The sequence below is a fragment of the Atta cephalotes genome (genome assembly GCF_000143395.1).
Source record: "Atta cephalotes unplaced genomic scaffold scaffold00001, whole genome shotgun sequence".
In the NCBI taxonomy this organism is placed as follows: domain Eukaryota; kingdom Metazoa; phylum Arthropoda; class Insecta; order Hymenoptera; family Formicidae; genus Atta; species Atta cephalotes.
In genome coordinates this window covers 1,878,601-1,893,510 of record NW_012130065.1, presented here as the reverse complement: position 1 = coordinate 1,893,510, position 14,910 = coordinate 1,878,601, and the positions used below count along the sequence as shown (strand labels likewise).

General features: G+C 30.3%; 3 protein-coding genes across 3 annotated transcripts; 1 reads left to right on the top strand and 2 right to left on the bottom strand.

Annotated features, from left to right (window-relative positions):
• Positions 1 to 1,404: 1,404 nt before the first annotated feature.
• LOC105618679 (ras-related protein Rab-27A) lies at positions 1,405 to 4,012 on the bottom strand. The gene is made up of 5 exons (XM_012200244.1): positions 3,869 to 4,012; positions 3,607 to 3,677; positions 2,946 to 3,060; positions 1,699 to 1,811; positions 1,405 to 1,588 (listed from the first exon to the last, which is right to left on the bottom strand). Exons 1-5 carry the CDS (start codon positions 4,010 to 4,012, stop codon positions 1,405 to 1,407), a joined length of 627 nt encoding a protein of 208 aa, XP_012055634.1.
• A 3,187-nt stretch (positions 4,013 to 7,199) lies between these two features.
• LOC105618570 (migration and invasion enhancer 1) lies at positions 7,200 to 8,882 on the top strand. The gene is made up of 3 exons (XM_012200137.1): positions 7,200 to 7,228; positions 8,514 to 8,611; positions 8,722 to 8,882. The coding sequence occupies exons 1-3, from the start codon at positions 7,200 to 7,202 to the stop codon at positions 8,880 to 8,882; spliced, it is 288 nt and encodes a 95-aa protein (XP_012055527.1).
• A 139-nt stretch (positions 8,883 to 9,021) lies between these two features.
• LOC105618460 (molybdenum cofactor sulfurase 2-like) lies at positions 9,022 to 14,533 on the bottom strand. Its single transcript, XM_012200030.1, has 7 exons — positions 14,449 to 14,533; positions 12,492 to 12,642; positions 11,738 to 12,430; positions 10,668 to 11,653; positions 9,809 to 10,003; positions 9,525 to 9,742; positions 9,022 to 9,458 (listed from the first exon to the last, which is right to left on the bottom strand). Exons 1-7 carry the CDS (start codon positions 14,531 to 14,533, stop codon positions 9,273 to 9,275), a joined length of 2,514 nt encoding a protein of 837 aa, XP_012055420.1. The 3' UTR covers positions 9,022 to 9,272.
• Positions 14,534 to 14,910: the final 377 nt, after the last annotated feature.

Genomic DNA, 14,910 nt, shown 5'->3' with positions numbered 1-14,910 from the left:
ACACACACACACACACACACACACACACACACACACACACACACACACACACACACACACACACACACACACACACACACACACACACACACACACACACACACACACACACACACAAAACAAGTTTTCTACAATATTAAATTTGAAACCTGAGCCAACATTAGGCAGATCTACAAAATATATTGCAATCGAAACAATTTAACTATATATTATTAAAAAATTAATAAAAATATTCAAACACAATAAAATAAAAAATTATAGATCTAATATGTAGGGTGTTTACTTAAATCATACTAATAAAATATTTCCTGAAAATTTCCGGATTTTCTAAGTACTCTTATTCAAAGATAAATTAGAGTTTTCAAAATGTAACTTTGAAATAACTTGGAGTGCAAACAACGCGAACAAGCTATATAGTAAATTAATAGAAATTTCGGGAGATTATATCCTTTTCTACAATTGGAGATAAATATAGAGATTAAAATGAAATCTATAAAATAAATACGAAGATTTAGATAGCACATATTGATACATATATACATTTTATTTTACGTTTTCTAAAAGTATCTAATATTTTATAACCATTTAAAGACATAAAATCAATATGTACTTGGAGAATACTCACTATATAATATTATATCTTAATATCAGTGACTTTTATATGATCTTTTTTGCTGTATATTCTACTATCAAATCCTGGTCTTTTTAAATAAAAACTTGCGAGTGTACACATGAGAATGTAAATATATGCAGATGTGTATGCAATATTTATCACTAATTAATTGTTAACATTTTACATTACTAAAAAAATGAACAATTTTTTTTGACAGAATTTTAATTTAACAGTAAAATTTCAAAAATTTTCCTAAATACTAATTCCATAAAAATGTTTGATTTTCAAAGATAAAAAAAGAAATCCCCCGAAAATTTCAAAGCTTTCAGATTTTGCCAATAAACACCCTACAGCATATTATTGAATAATACTTATTATTATAAGCAACAGAAAATAATTCGGAATACTTGGTTACTGTACATCCTCACAAATGTTATTTATAATGAGATTCATGTAATACTGATATGTTGATTATTGTCAGTTAAATAATTAAATTAAGCATTCGTTCATGATCTTTATTCGAAAATTTTTCTTCGATTAATTTTTTCTTTCGATTATATCTTCCATTCAAACTTTCTGCTAAAAACTTAAAACAAATGAACATAAAATTAATTAAGTAACGAAATTATTTTCTGATGTTCTAATCCTCTGCAACGAACATGCTAATTGAAAAAGTTTATGACGAGATTAACATTGACTTTAGAAATCGAAGGCGGCGATGTCATAATATGTTTTTTTCTTTGATTTCGGCAGACAGAATGTAGTTTAGAAAACTACATGTACCGACACTGTCAGCAATAGCAGGAACTCCGGGGTGGCGGAGTATCACGCTCGTGACATCTTAAAACTTTTTGATGTGGTAATGGCGATTTATCTACCGTAGCCTCCATTCTACGCATTACACGATCTAGTAAAATTTCCACGGCGCGTTCAACATTTTGCCCGGTTGCAGCACTCGTCTCCAGATAAACCAAGCTAAAAAAAGTATAATACGATAGAGAGAAACTCAAAAATAAATATCTTTATTAATAATATTCTTTTTTAAATAACGTTACATACGTTTTACTATTTCTGATTTGACTTACCCGTGTCTTTCAGCAAGATCCCGCGCTTTATGTTCGCTGACGACGCGTTTATCCTCAAGATCAGATTTATTGCCACAAAGAATTATATCTGGATCATCACAATATGCGTGTGTCTACACGTATATATACATAAAAATATGATACATTAATTTAATAAACGCAAAACTTTCCTGAGAAAATTGTACTAGATTACAGGAAAATTTTAAGCAAGACAAGACATTTATTGAATTCTGCAATTACAAATCTCAAGCACGTTTCAGATTAAAAATTAATTTCTTATAATTCAAGAATTAAATTTCTTATTAATAAAACTTTTATTACAGATATTTAATTTTTAAATTGAATGATAACTTATGAGTATAGAAAAAAAAAAAAATATATATATAGATATCATGTTCTAAATATATATTTTACATACATATATACGTGCTATTATAATCAGCAAATAATAATCCATCACTACCTAATTAAAGCATTATGGAAGAATTTCCATGTATTTAATTTCTATAAAATGTTATATCAAAGAATTATAGAGAAGTATAATCATTCAAAGTATCACAAAAAGTAACATAGTCTTTAAAAACTTTTAGATATTAATCATAATTAATCATAATTTCATAATTTAGTTCTTTTTAATTACTATTTTTTATTTATTATAATAATAATAATAATAATAATAATAATTATTATTATTCATATCATTCTTTATTATTATAAAAATTGTTTATTTATTATCATTATAAATCATTATAAATCATTATATTTTATTGTAAAAATCTGTATAATTTTATATACTTGAATTTTCAGATTTCTATACTTCTCCATTAGATATGAAAAATAAATAAATAAACACAAGATTGCATTATCTAATTTTTTCAATTAGGTATGTTGAATTACGCTAGTTCCTCAACTAATTCTTTAAGGATTTTTAACAATTTTTGTGAAAGAATTTTATTCTAATGCAGGATTTTAACAATAAATATCGTATTTGTTTAAACAAAATGTACATTAGTAATAATAATTAATTCTATCTATATACTTTATTTTCATGCAGCAAATAATTATTAAATTAAATATAACTGCACTTCGATATCACATGAATGTTATAATGACTATTAATATAAACATTATAATACATGCAGTTGACGATAATTCAAAAGATAGAAGAATCGTTAGATTAAAACACATGCATCAATGTTCTAACATGCGATATTTATAAATAATAATGCTAATAAATGGACAAATACCCGAAGTTGCTCCAGCCAGTTTCTAACTTCGAGAAACGACGATTCATTGGTCAAGTCAAAAATTAATAGGAAACCCATAGAATCCCGATAAAAGGCTGTGGTTAGACTTCTGAACCTGGATATTAACAATGTTAGCTACTTGTGTGGAAAGTTAGATTGGAAGTCTTAATCCTCTCTTTGCACATGCTGGATGCAATATTATATTATACATATTAATTAGAACACCTATAACTCATACACCTTACACATTTTTTTCTTTGAATCTTTCAGATCTTTTCAGATTTTCAGATCTTTGCAATAATTTGTATTATGCATTTAGCAAGCTTTCACAGTGACATAATTGAATTAAGATATCACAATGCAGAATCTTATCCTTATATTGGATGCCTTTCAACAAGCGACTTAGTACAACACAGTGATCACCTCATCCTTATTTAATATTGGCAAACAAGGATATAATAATGCACTGTATCACACTGTATCATGTGTGAAAGATACCCATTGTCTCTATCATGAATAATATAACATAAATATGCAAGTATATATCTTACTCGCTTGCTAAAATTTAATGCTGATTTGTCAAAGTACAACAAATGCATGTTAACTATTGTACATTGGTTTTTCTAAAAACTGTGCTCCTAGATTCCTCTGGTATATTTACCTTTCTTGACCGGCTGTGTCCCAAAGCTGCAAGTGCACTCGTTGACTTCTACCATTTTCAGTTTGATATATCTATAATAATAAATGAAATCTTTATTTCTTGATGTATTTTTATTTAGCTTGTGTGAGATTAATTAATGTATGTCATTAATTATTCAAAATCTGCCACCGCAGACATGTTTTCAAATACGCAAGAGATTTTCTCAAAAGTAGACTTTAAACGATCAATGATACCATCCAAAAAAGTAATGTCATTCTCTCACCACTCGCTTCTCTTTGAAATCGATTCCAACAGTGGATATGAATTTGGAGTTGAAGGTACCGTCTGTATACTGATAGAGAAAACTTGTTTTGCCGACGCCGGAATTTCCGAGCGCCAGAAACTTCACCAAATAGTCGTAATTCATTCTGTCGTGAACGCTTCAGTCGAGGATTCCGCGATGGTCCCAGAAAAGATTGTCAATAAGACGTATCGAATAAACGATCCAGATGGATGGTGATTACTGTTGAACGTTTCGTCTCTCGTTATCGACGTCAAATATCGAAGGCGCGCGGCTATCAACGTGGACACCTGTTGCCAATGTTGCCTACATATGCTACTTTCGAAAGGTCCGCGCCCCTGTTGACGCGGCACGCCGTCGAACTATGTCGCGGATCAGGCAATCGTCTTCCAAAAATCAATCACTCATATGCCCGAGCTCGTGTCTCCAGTCAAATCTGACGCGTGTCAAGTCAGCGCAACCTTGTAATAAATCGCGACCCGACCACTCCGTGACACGACAGACCGTGACGTCCGTGACGACAGACGACAGACAGGCCCGCGCAGAAAGCAATGGCGCTGCTAGCGCATGGCGCAGGGCTGTCAACACTGCTAAAAGGTACTATAAATGTGAGTATTCGCATATCCGCCATTTTTATTCTTTTCCCCACTCCTTGCTCTGATCCCACTCCGCCACTAAGAAGATATTGGTTGTTATAATTGTTATAGATTATAGCTTCTAAGCTGTTGAAAACCTTGTAGCTTTGTATTTATGTATTTCCGCACTTCGAAATTTTATCATAAGACTAAGAGATGAAAAGAAAGATATAAAAAAACTGAAATATTATATATCAAGGCAAAAAAATTTATAAAATGCTTTATTGCGTTGCAATAAACTATATCAATAGATCAGAAAAAGATATTCGATTATTTAAATTTCTTGCAAATAATATTTGTCGATAACTTGCTGTATTACTGTAAAATAAATACATGATTTGTGAATAAACATCACTACACTTCCTCGCAGATGAGAAATTTCAATCCTTTTCTTCAAATTGATATATATATTTGGCACCTTATCTAGAAATAACCTGAACGTCAGACACTTTTCAGGTCCTGCACTAATATTACGATAGATATTCAACTGATTTTGAGAGTAAAAATGGAATGAAAGAAGCAAACTTTCAAGCAGCAAATACAAATCATAATCTGGACCATAACCTGTCACAGCTCAGTGATGAAATAGGGACAGATAAGGAGTGGGAAAAGGAAAAAATGGTGGACGCAAATACGTTTCTAGTGCTCTACACTGCTACAGGCAGAGACTAATGTCCATTTCTACCAACGTAGATTAACTTTAATCTCGGTTCAACTTACAGCTTCTGCACACGGGAACGTTTATCGCGCAGCAAAATGTGATGCGGTAGTCAATAACCTTATAGTTCCTAATGTGTTCATTGGTTACTGCGTTTCATTTTGCGCGACAAGCGTTTCTATGTCCAATATGCAGGAGCCATTACTCTTTGTCTTTTTTTAATCTTTAAAATTAGAAAAAGATGAAGAATAAGTTGAACCGAAATTAAAGTTAATCTACATTGGTGGAATTGGGCATAAGGGTATATCCATAGAAAATATATCAATCAAAATTCTCTGTTTCCTTCTTTTCCGTGAAATAAAAAACTCTGATTGATTAATTTTCTTATGCCTCATGTATTTTGCATGCGTTATACAAGAGTTTATGTTCCCGCTTTAGGGCCATTCCACACAATTTGCACAGCCGCTAATCATATGCATAAAGAAAATTATTCAATTACATTTTACGTGCGTATTATAGTATTTATAAGAGAAATGCGGTTAGATAATTTTCTTTATGCATACGTTTATATGGCTATACAAATTTGTGTGGATAAAGCGGGAAACACACTCTTGCATAAAACTGCATTTTCATGCTAACGCTCGATTTGAGCGTTGATCAAAATAAGTCACGTGATCAAAAGTGATGAATACCAAGCATCAATTTTGATCATGTGACCTAATTTGATGCCGAAACGAGCGTTAGCATGAAAAGTCACCTTTACACATAATACGTAATACGTTTTTCTGTAGAAAGAGAAACATAAAGTGTGTTAAACAAGGAAAGATTCAGTACCAATTTTGTGAAACAGGTCAGTATTCATAGTCGATTCTTGCATTTAAAAGTCTTAAATACAATCTTAAGATCTCATAATCCAAGGACTGTATTAGCATTTTTAGACATTATTTGAGATAGTTTTTAAAATTAAAAACGGACCATTAATATCGTCCCATGTTTAACGTTTCACAGTTGGCAGCCTTTTTTCCTGACGCGTATTCCTAGACAGAGAGGACGGAGATTTAGAGAAAGATGTTTGGTGTGTTTACAAAGTAAGTACACCATGTTATTCTTTCCACCATGATCTCCTTATTACTCTGTGGTCAAAGTTTCGCTACAAATGCTTTGAAGCATTTGATGGATCAATTAGAAGAAAAAATTTTACAAACTGACCAATTAAAAAACGCTTCAAAGCATGAATTAAAAAACTCGCGTTGCCCGTATTCTCAGTGCTGTATCGTAAAAATTGCACGTACATTCATTTTAACATAATTCTCTGTGCTATGATTTTATCGACAAGGTCAGAAAATGGATGTAGCGTAGTTCCCAACCAAAAATAGATGTACTAGCGATAGTGTACGGACAATTTCGACGGTGACAGGAAAAAGACAGGCATGGCCTTTCTCAAGTTTCTCTTAGTTTCTTTCTGACAGAATCAAGTCAAGGAACTAAGACCAAGAAAGAGAATTTGTAAGTACGGCATGAACATGTAAACATTCAATAACAAATAAGAATATTGTCATTCATTCGTTCTATTGTATGTATACGATTTTTGTTTTCTTTTATCATGCAACACGCAAGTTTTTTAATTCATTGATTAATCAATCGCAAATATAGCTTTTACAAAACGAAGTTACATTTGTTCATAACGCGATTGATTAATAGATAAATCTTAATACTTAATGAGAATAACGAAAAAGATTGTTTACTGTGCCTAGTTGCTGTACTGGATTCTATTTCTGACGATGTTACTCAGCTACTGCATGCATTGCATGTGTCAACAAAATATAAAAACAAAAGAACACATGATGTTAATGTATGTATATCAGTATTATTTTTGTTATCGGTATTGTAAACATAGACTAGGTTAAATTATGTTCTAATAAAACACTGTTTTTAGTGGATAAATTGTCAATAGTAGGTGGGCAAATACATTGATGTACTATCGATCCATGACTTAAAATATGATAAAATAACAGAAAAAATGAATATAAAAGTTGATATCGAATATTGGTGAGTGTATGCCTACAATCATTTAATAGAATTCTTCATTAATCCAGATTATTTATATTATAATCAACAGGATTTAAGTTCTCTTTTTAGATATAAAAATACATCCTATTCTTTAATCTTAATGTTAATTATATTTATTTATAGAAATCATAATAAAGAAGCAATTTAATTAAGAAATAAAACATGTTCTTATACATTAAGTGAATAAATTTAGAAATTTTATAAATATCCTATCAAAATGTTTAAACATAAATTATTATATAAATAATACAGTTTATAATATTAGGTGTAGTAAAAAGAAATCCATTATTTTTTCATTCAATTTCATGCAAAAATAATGGATTTCTTTTTACTATACCTAATATTAGAAAGATTTTTAATATAAATATTTATATTTATTTGGAAATTTAAGATTCCCTTAAGCAAGAAAAAAATATTTGATTCCTGTAACAATTAATTAGGACCACAAAAATATTTTTGGACACTAGTTAGAATAGGTACTTATCTATTATACATTTTAAATAATTGAATCTAAATTCGTAAGTCATTGCTCCAGTTCTTTTGATAATCGAAAAGTATAGCAAATCTATAAAATTGAAACATTTAAGAAAGAAGCAAAAGTAAACATGACATTAAAATACAGTTGCAGAATTAATTTACATTTTGATAAGTTAAACAAAATGTAAGATAAATAACAAAATAATTTTCTTTACTAATGTTAGATATTATAGTTTAACAGGTCATAAAACAAATCAATTAAAAAATTATTTTTTCACAAATATAAATAAATATTCAATTTTTATATTGTGAGCTAGATACATGTTTATGCTCAATAAATTTGCAACGATTGTCATCATTTTATTAAATCCTAAATGTATGTCTATTTAATATATCAATTTTTTAATATCAATTTTAATATCAATTTTTTTAATATAAAAATTTTTAATTTGGTTTATTTTTTACTAATTAATTATCAAATATAGAAGTTTTTTACAACAATTTTATTATTATTTTATTATTATTTTTTTTTATAATTGTTAAAGTAAAAAAAATTTTTTTTTTAATGTGGTCGTAGATATTGGGAAGTTTGCCTTGTATCATTTCCAAATTTATTTAATATAAAATATAAATTCATTTAATATAAAAGAGTATATACTTATTAGAATTGTTTTTTTAAGATTTCTATAAACTATATAAATGAAAAGAATATGAAATATATACTTTTTTAAAGGATTTTTATTTACAAATATATCTTCTGACTAAATAAATTACTATAATTTTGCAGTGGTTCATGCGGGCACAAGAAACACTTTCTTGAATTAGCAGAGGAAATAAAAAAAAATGTCCCCAATGCCACTGTCTCTGGTACAGCAGGAAGGCAAGGCAAGTTGCAAACAGAACACGAATATAAAATATATAATCAGAACTGGAGCAAATACAAAACATGAATATATTATTTTTGCAAATGAAAGTCTTATAATTGTTATTTTTAGCTTCGTTCGAAGTGCAAGTCAACGATGAGCTAGTATACTCTAAACTCGAAACTCTCGCGTTTCCAGACTTTGGTGCAATTGCGGATATGATCAAAGATGTATCTGCGGGTAAACCAGTGAAGAAAATTGAGCCTCAGACTGCAGACTGTATATTATTATAAATACATTTTATTATAAATCAGGTACAAAATAAAAATCATTTTATTGATAGAGAAAAGGAGGCTCACATATTCTCTTGTCCCCTTATTCCATAACCACAATTTTTTTCTTCTACAATTTTTTTTTTTTAATTATGTTCATTCTATATACTTATCAATTATACTGGTATAGGTAGTTCTTCTATCTATAGTATTATTGGTCTCTATGGCTAACAATCTTGTATTCAAGTAGCTAATATATGAATACTGAGTTATTTCAATAAAATACAATAGTATTTATTTTCATAATCCCTCCTTTCCTCTACAATAATACTAAATACTTAAGAACAATATAAGATTCTTCTGTAATTTGCTCAGGATTATACGTAAAGTTCAGAAATCATTTAGAAATTATTAGGAATAGTAAATGTGATCGCCAATCTTAAGCATACCCTGCGTATTCTCCAATCTAGTTAAGTAGATTCCAAATCTCAACTTTCCATGGAACTTTTCCGCTAATGTTCTCAATGGTTCGATAGTCTTTTTACCAGTTGTTTGATCAATGCATATCATTTGACATCTTGTGCAAGGACCATTTATCTGCCAATTAAATAAATGCGTTATAGCAATATACTTCGGATTAATAGCTTTGTAAAAAATTCATACTTTAAAGTTATTATTTCCAATGCGAATATGTTCCCATTTCATTTCATCAAAAGCTTTGCAGCCTTCCACAATAATGTTTCCTCTGAACCGATGCACAGCTGTATCTTTTTTAAAATCTAAATCATGAGATACCTTATCAATGAGCCATGACACACTTGCTTCGTTTATTGCTAAATACTGTGCTTGGCTAGAAAATGATAACTCTATCTTATCTAATCCTATAAGAGAAAAATAAAGAGTTTACGTAATCGTAACTTTGAACTTGAATATTTTGACATTTATACCTTTCTTTTGTCTTCCGTGACTTTGTCGTACTAGCCTAAGATTTGGTTTGCCAAGTGCTAAACTCAACCATTCAGAAACTTCTGCTCCACAATCAATACCTTCTACTCTGCTTTCACATATTCTACTTTGAGATATAGGATGTTTTATTGACTTTTCATAAGTATTTTCTAAAGAAATTTCGATCGTTGGCATTCCTAGAATAATTTATTATGATGATGATTATTATTATTATTATTATTATTGTTATTATTATGTCTATATAATTATATATTAAGGGAATGTTGGAACGAAGGCAATTACCACGAATTATAGTACAACTAAAATTTTCGAACTTGATTGAAGGATTCCAACACTTTTTTTACACAATTAAAATATGTGCAAATAAAAAACTCGATATATTTAATTTCATAAGAAAATCGTACAAAAATGAAAAAATTTACTTTTGGCTTGATAGTTATCATCTGAAGTTAAAATTACTTGATATAAAATTTTACATGGTTTATTTGAGTAACATAAGCATCCACTAAATCTCGAATTACTTGATAACAATACTGAATTTGTAGATTGGAAGAGAAGAAAATATTTTAGATTGAATGTAATTCACGTGTATTACGTTTCCTTAGCAAAGAATGATAAACGGAGCAGTAATCGTGTCTTTAATAAATGTTTCAGCTTGCAAGAGCACTGCAATATATTAGGTAAGGATCTAACACGTTTAGAGTGATCTACACGTTCGAGACAGAACGATAACATAAGAAACTGAATTAAAAAATCTATATTATCGACATCGAAGTTTAACCGTCCCTTTAACATTCCCTTAAATTGCAGATTTCTAAATCTACAGAACTTAATCATTACCTGGATATGTTAGTTTCATAATTTTTTGCTTTTTAACAATAACCGGCTTCAGCAAACATAGATTCGTATAATGTTTTTGCGTCAAGCAAGTTCCAGAAGATGTCATTATCATCCACTCTCTATCATATTCTAGACCTTTTGAATTTAAATTCCATGAATCTGTAATTTCATATGCTCCACATGATTTGATAGGATATACATATAATCGTTGTAAGATACATTTATTTATTTGCGTATTTATTTTGTTAAAATTTATAAAATTTCTAATATTAAAATAATTAAGATTTTTATTTTCATTATGGGAATTGTTCTGAAAATTATTTACATTTTTTTCGTTTTTTATAATGTATGAAACAGAATAATCTATATTAGTATTGTAAAAATTCTTGTATATATGATTTTTAAAAATTCCCATCTTGTGGTCTTTCCACCATTCGGGAAATTTTCTGATGCATGGTTTGTCAATGAAACATTTGGTAATCATGAGTAAGATTGTCTGAACATCTTCTATTGTAGACATATATCCGAAGGAAATTCTCACTGCTCCGGTCGGTTTCCCATTTATTAAATCTGCGATACCACCGCACGTATATCCCGCCTCGTAATTTTGAAGAATATCTTTAGTCGAGAGGGATAAATGTCTCTGACATGCACCGGGATTACAAAAGCAGCCTGTCCTTAGATGTATCTTAAATATTGCTGCCATATTTAGAACTTCCATGTATCCTATATATTCACCATTGGAACGCATAACATTAAATGCAACAATCCCTCCTTGCGAACTATGATCTTCATAATCAGAATCAGAGTAGAGTTTTACAACTGGTTTACCATTACAGTGATGTAATGTTAACAGCGAGTGATGCAGAGTTTTAGCAAGAGAAAAAACGTGTTTTGATATTTGATCCATAGTTAGCTTCGAAAGTATTTCGAAGCCATATTGTAATGATGCGATAGATAGAAATGGCAAAGTTCCATCTTCAAACCTGCAAATCAAATTGTTTTAGCTAATCAATACGATAGAGAACGCCTGTTTCAGATAATTTTTTTGAAGTCATGCTCTTATTTACCTTTGATACAATATTTGACGTTTTCTATGAAATCTTTCAAAACTCAGAGCGACATCCACAGTACCGCCACCGTAATACATTTTATCTAGAACATCTGAGCTTTTATTTTTAACCAGCAGAGCGCCAATACCGGTGGGATAGCCGAACATTTTATAAAATGATAGACATACAAAGTCTGGTTTGTAAACAGACAAATCCAATTTATTCGTTGCCGCGAAACTAGCTGCGTCGAGTAGAACATACCATTTCGTCGATGGTTTTTTAGCAAAAACAGAAAGCGCCCCAGCATGCGTATCACTGATCCATTTAAGGGGATACTTCAATCCAGAAAAATTGCATTGCGCAGAATACACAAAAAGAGAATTACTGTTCCGTTTTTCGTTGGAATAGAAATCATGAATAGTAGTTGAACATTGACCGAGAACTTTAAATGCCTCATCGTGACCTAGACAAATGACGTCGGCTCCTCTTGCCACGACTACATCCCGCATCCCGAGAACTGAAGTGTGATTGTCCTGTATGTAAATAAAACTTCCCGGGGACGAATGCGGGGATTCGATAGCGATTGCTAACTTGTTATTTTCATCCGTTGTAAAACGAAATCCTTCTGCGATCATCTTTAAACTCGCTGTGGCACCCGAAGTAAAGATGACACTGTACTCATCGGGATTCGTGTTGAAGTGACTTAAAACTCTGAGAATAATTATTCAACTGTAAATTCGTTATTATAATCGTCCATTTATCTGTGACTCACCGGTATCTCATGCGTTCGATAATGTCCTGCGTCAGCGAACTCCCGGTGGAATGGGGATTTGTATAGAGAGAGCCATGCAAATCGGCACTAACATTTCTGATCTGCGTATCCGAATACAGAGTTGTGCCCGCGTGATCCACGTAGCACTCGCCTAAGGATCACGCAGAAATAATCTAGCGCATTTTTTATGTAGCGTCATTCATACGTTTCCCTTGTATTAAATTAAATTTAAAATATTAAATTGAAGATCATTTTTATCAATGTTATTATTAATCTTATAATGATAAATCAATAATCCAATATTGATTTTTTAATCACGATAAAAATTTAATATAGTAAAAAGAAAATATGCAGAAAATATTAGTGAAATATATTTGCAAAACATTTTAAAGTTATCGGACATTCTTTTCATTAGGATCTTTTGGTCAATTCGAATATATCTTAATGAAAAGCATCTATAATTTTTATTTCAATTAATGAAACAAAGTGAGAAACTAAGAAACTTCGAGTGAAAAAAAGTGTAATATAATTAAGAAAAGTTGCATATCATCTAAATTATCTAGATATATGACGTAGCATCAATGTACAGGCTTTATTCTTACATGTACCGTCATTGTGCAGTGATGGCGCTATGAGATGCCTTAGACAGAAATAAATCTTTTGGAGAGAGGAAGAGAGAGAAAGAAAGAAAGATGTCGATTAAAAGAAGGATCTAGAAGTATTATATTTTTAATTACTAAATTGTCAAAAACATTTTGAATCACTCTCTATCGTTTTTATATTCAAATTTATTTTTATATATAAATTTATTTAGAAAACCACAACAATTATTCTTTAAAATAAAAATCATGTTCGATAACCATTAATCACTATTATTATAAGTCGAATTTAGGTATCATCTGACTCTTTAGACGCGAATAACTCACGACAGTTTATCTCAACTTGCTCAAATTTCGAATCGTATCTTGGCAAGAAAAGTTTCATTGAACGAAATAGACCGTAATCAAACTATAGAGCAGGATTAGATGTCGGGTGCGATAGGACCGTTTAGATGAATAGTGTCTAGTTAAATTCAATAGCTAGCAGATTGGTAACGAATAGTTATTGAGCATGATAGTTTTTATTTTAAGGAATAATTATCATTGTTCTAAAAAAATTTGTAAAAACCATTTTTATGTGTAAAATTTAATGGATGATTTAGAATCTTTTTTGGCCTAGTAAGATTATCATTGAAAGCACGTTGAAAGCAAAAATAACAAAATTAATATATCTCGCACATCACGTTGAGCTCTTAACATTGATCTGCTTAACATTGATTGCTGTTTTAACTATTAATACTTATGTGATTTAATTTACTTTTTATAATTGAATGTACTCATCTACTCTCTACACGGATGACTAAATCTATATATAAAATAGACGAAATTTATTATTACTTTAATATTATTTAAGCTTGAAGTCACGAAAATATTTAATTAAAATTTAGAAGAAGAATGCGAGAAGTAAAATTAATTTCTTCAATGACTCAATGACTTACTCACGAAAGCCGGTAGAAAGAGTGTCCGGAAACTTTGAAACGTACTGTAATAATAGAGTCTCATTACGTAAATAATTTATAATGATGTCGCATGTCCTTGTCATGTTTCTGTCACGTAGTTAAAGTAACCAAGTATCAGTCAAATAATTTCTATTATAAATGTAAAGATTTCAAGAAACCATTAATGGAAATGGAATCGATGTCTAATTAATTACCAAATTAATAGTCTTATAAATAAAGCAATAAATCAGAAATCTGTTCTTGTAACTGATCAGAAATCTGTTTCTTGTAACTGAACTAATGTAATGAACACTCATACTTAAAATGAAATAGATACATAAAAGAAATAGATACATATTTTAACTTTTGAAATTTGACGAAATTTTAATATGTGTTCTAGTCCTTCCCTAAGCATCTTACCTTTAAGCCTTGAGAATTCATTCGCGAGCGATCGCACGGTAGCATCATCGTAAACTGATGTAAATTTCACTATAGTGTCCATCATGTCTGTCGATTTGCGTACCAAATCTTAGGAGCTTGTAGCACATACTGAACTCCAGAGGTCCACTTCCACTATCAACGTGGCAAAGATCAGAAACACGCAAACTATTACTCAACCGGTTTCAAGTTAAGTTACAGTAACTATACATTGTCGCAACCGAGTTTAATGACGTAAAAGAGATTGGACGGAAGCGTGGACATGCGCGACTGCTCGCGCGGTGCGCTATTGTCGCTCGCATGTTCATGTAACAGAATAATTAACGCAGATAAAAACCCAATTCCACCAATAACTTTATCTTAGTTCTTCAATTTACCCTTTATTAGGAACGCACTGGATTTCCTCTTTATTATTTTATAAATAAACAATAAATAAACAATAAG

Coding starts and splice junctions, on each gene's coding strand:
- LOC105618679 (XM_012200244.1), bottom strand. CDS start 4,012: ATGAATTACGACTATTTGGTGAAGTTTCTGGCGCTCGGAAATTCCGGC. Junction 3,678..3,868: donor ATTTCAAAGAGAAGCGAGTG/GTGAGAGAATGA, acceptor TTATTATTATAG/ATATATCAAACTGAAAATGG. Junction 3,061..3,606: donor GACACAGCCGGTCAAGAAAG/GTAAATATACCA, acceptor GTTAATATCCAG/GTTCAGAAGTCTAACCACAG.
- LOC105618570 (XM_012200137.1), top strand. CDS start 7,200: ATGAATATAAAAGTTGATATCGAATATTG. Junction 7,229..8,513: donor AAAGTTGATATCGAATATTG/GTGAGTGTATGC, acceptor ATAATTTTGCAG/TGGTTCATGCGGGCACAAGA. Junction 8,612..8,721: donor TGGTACAGCAGGAAGGCAAG/GCAAGTTGCAAA, acceptor TGTTATTTTTAG/CTTCGTTCGAAGTGCAAGTC.
- LOC105618460 (XM_012200030.1), bottom strand. CDS start 14,533: ATGATGGACACTATAGTGAAATTTACATCAGTTTACGATGATGCTACC. Junction 12,643..14,448: donor TGAATTCTCAAGGCTTAAAG/GTAAGATGCTTA, acceptor CGTGATCCTTAG/GCGAGTGCTACGTGGATCAC. Junction 10,004..10,667: donor TATGAAACTAACATATCCAG/GTAATGATTAAG, acceptor AAATTATTCTAG/GAATGCCAACGATCGAAATT.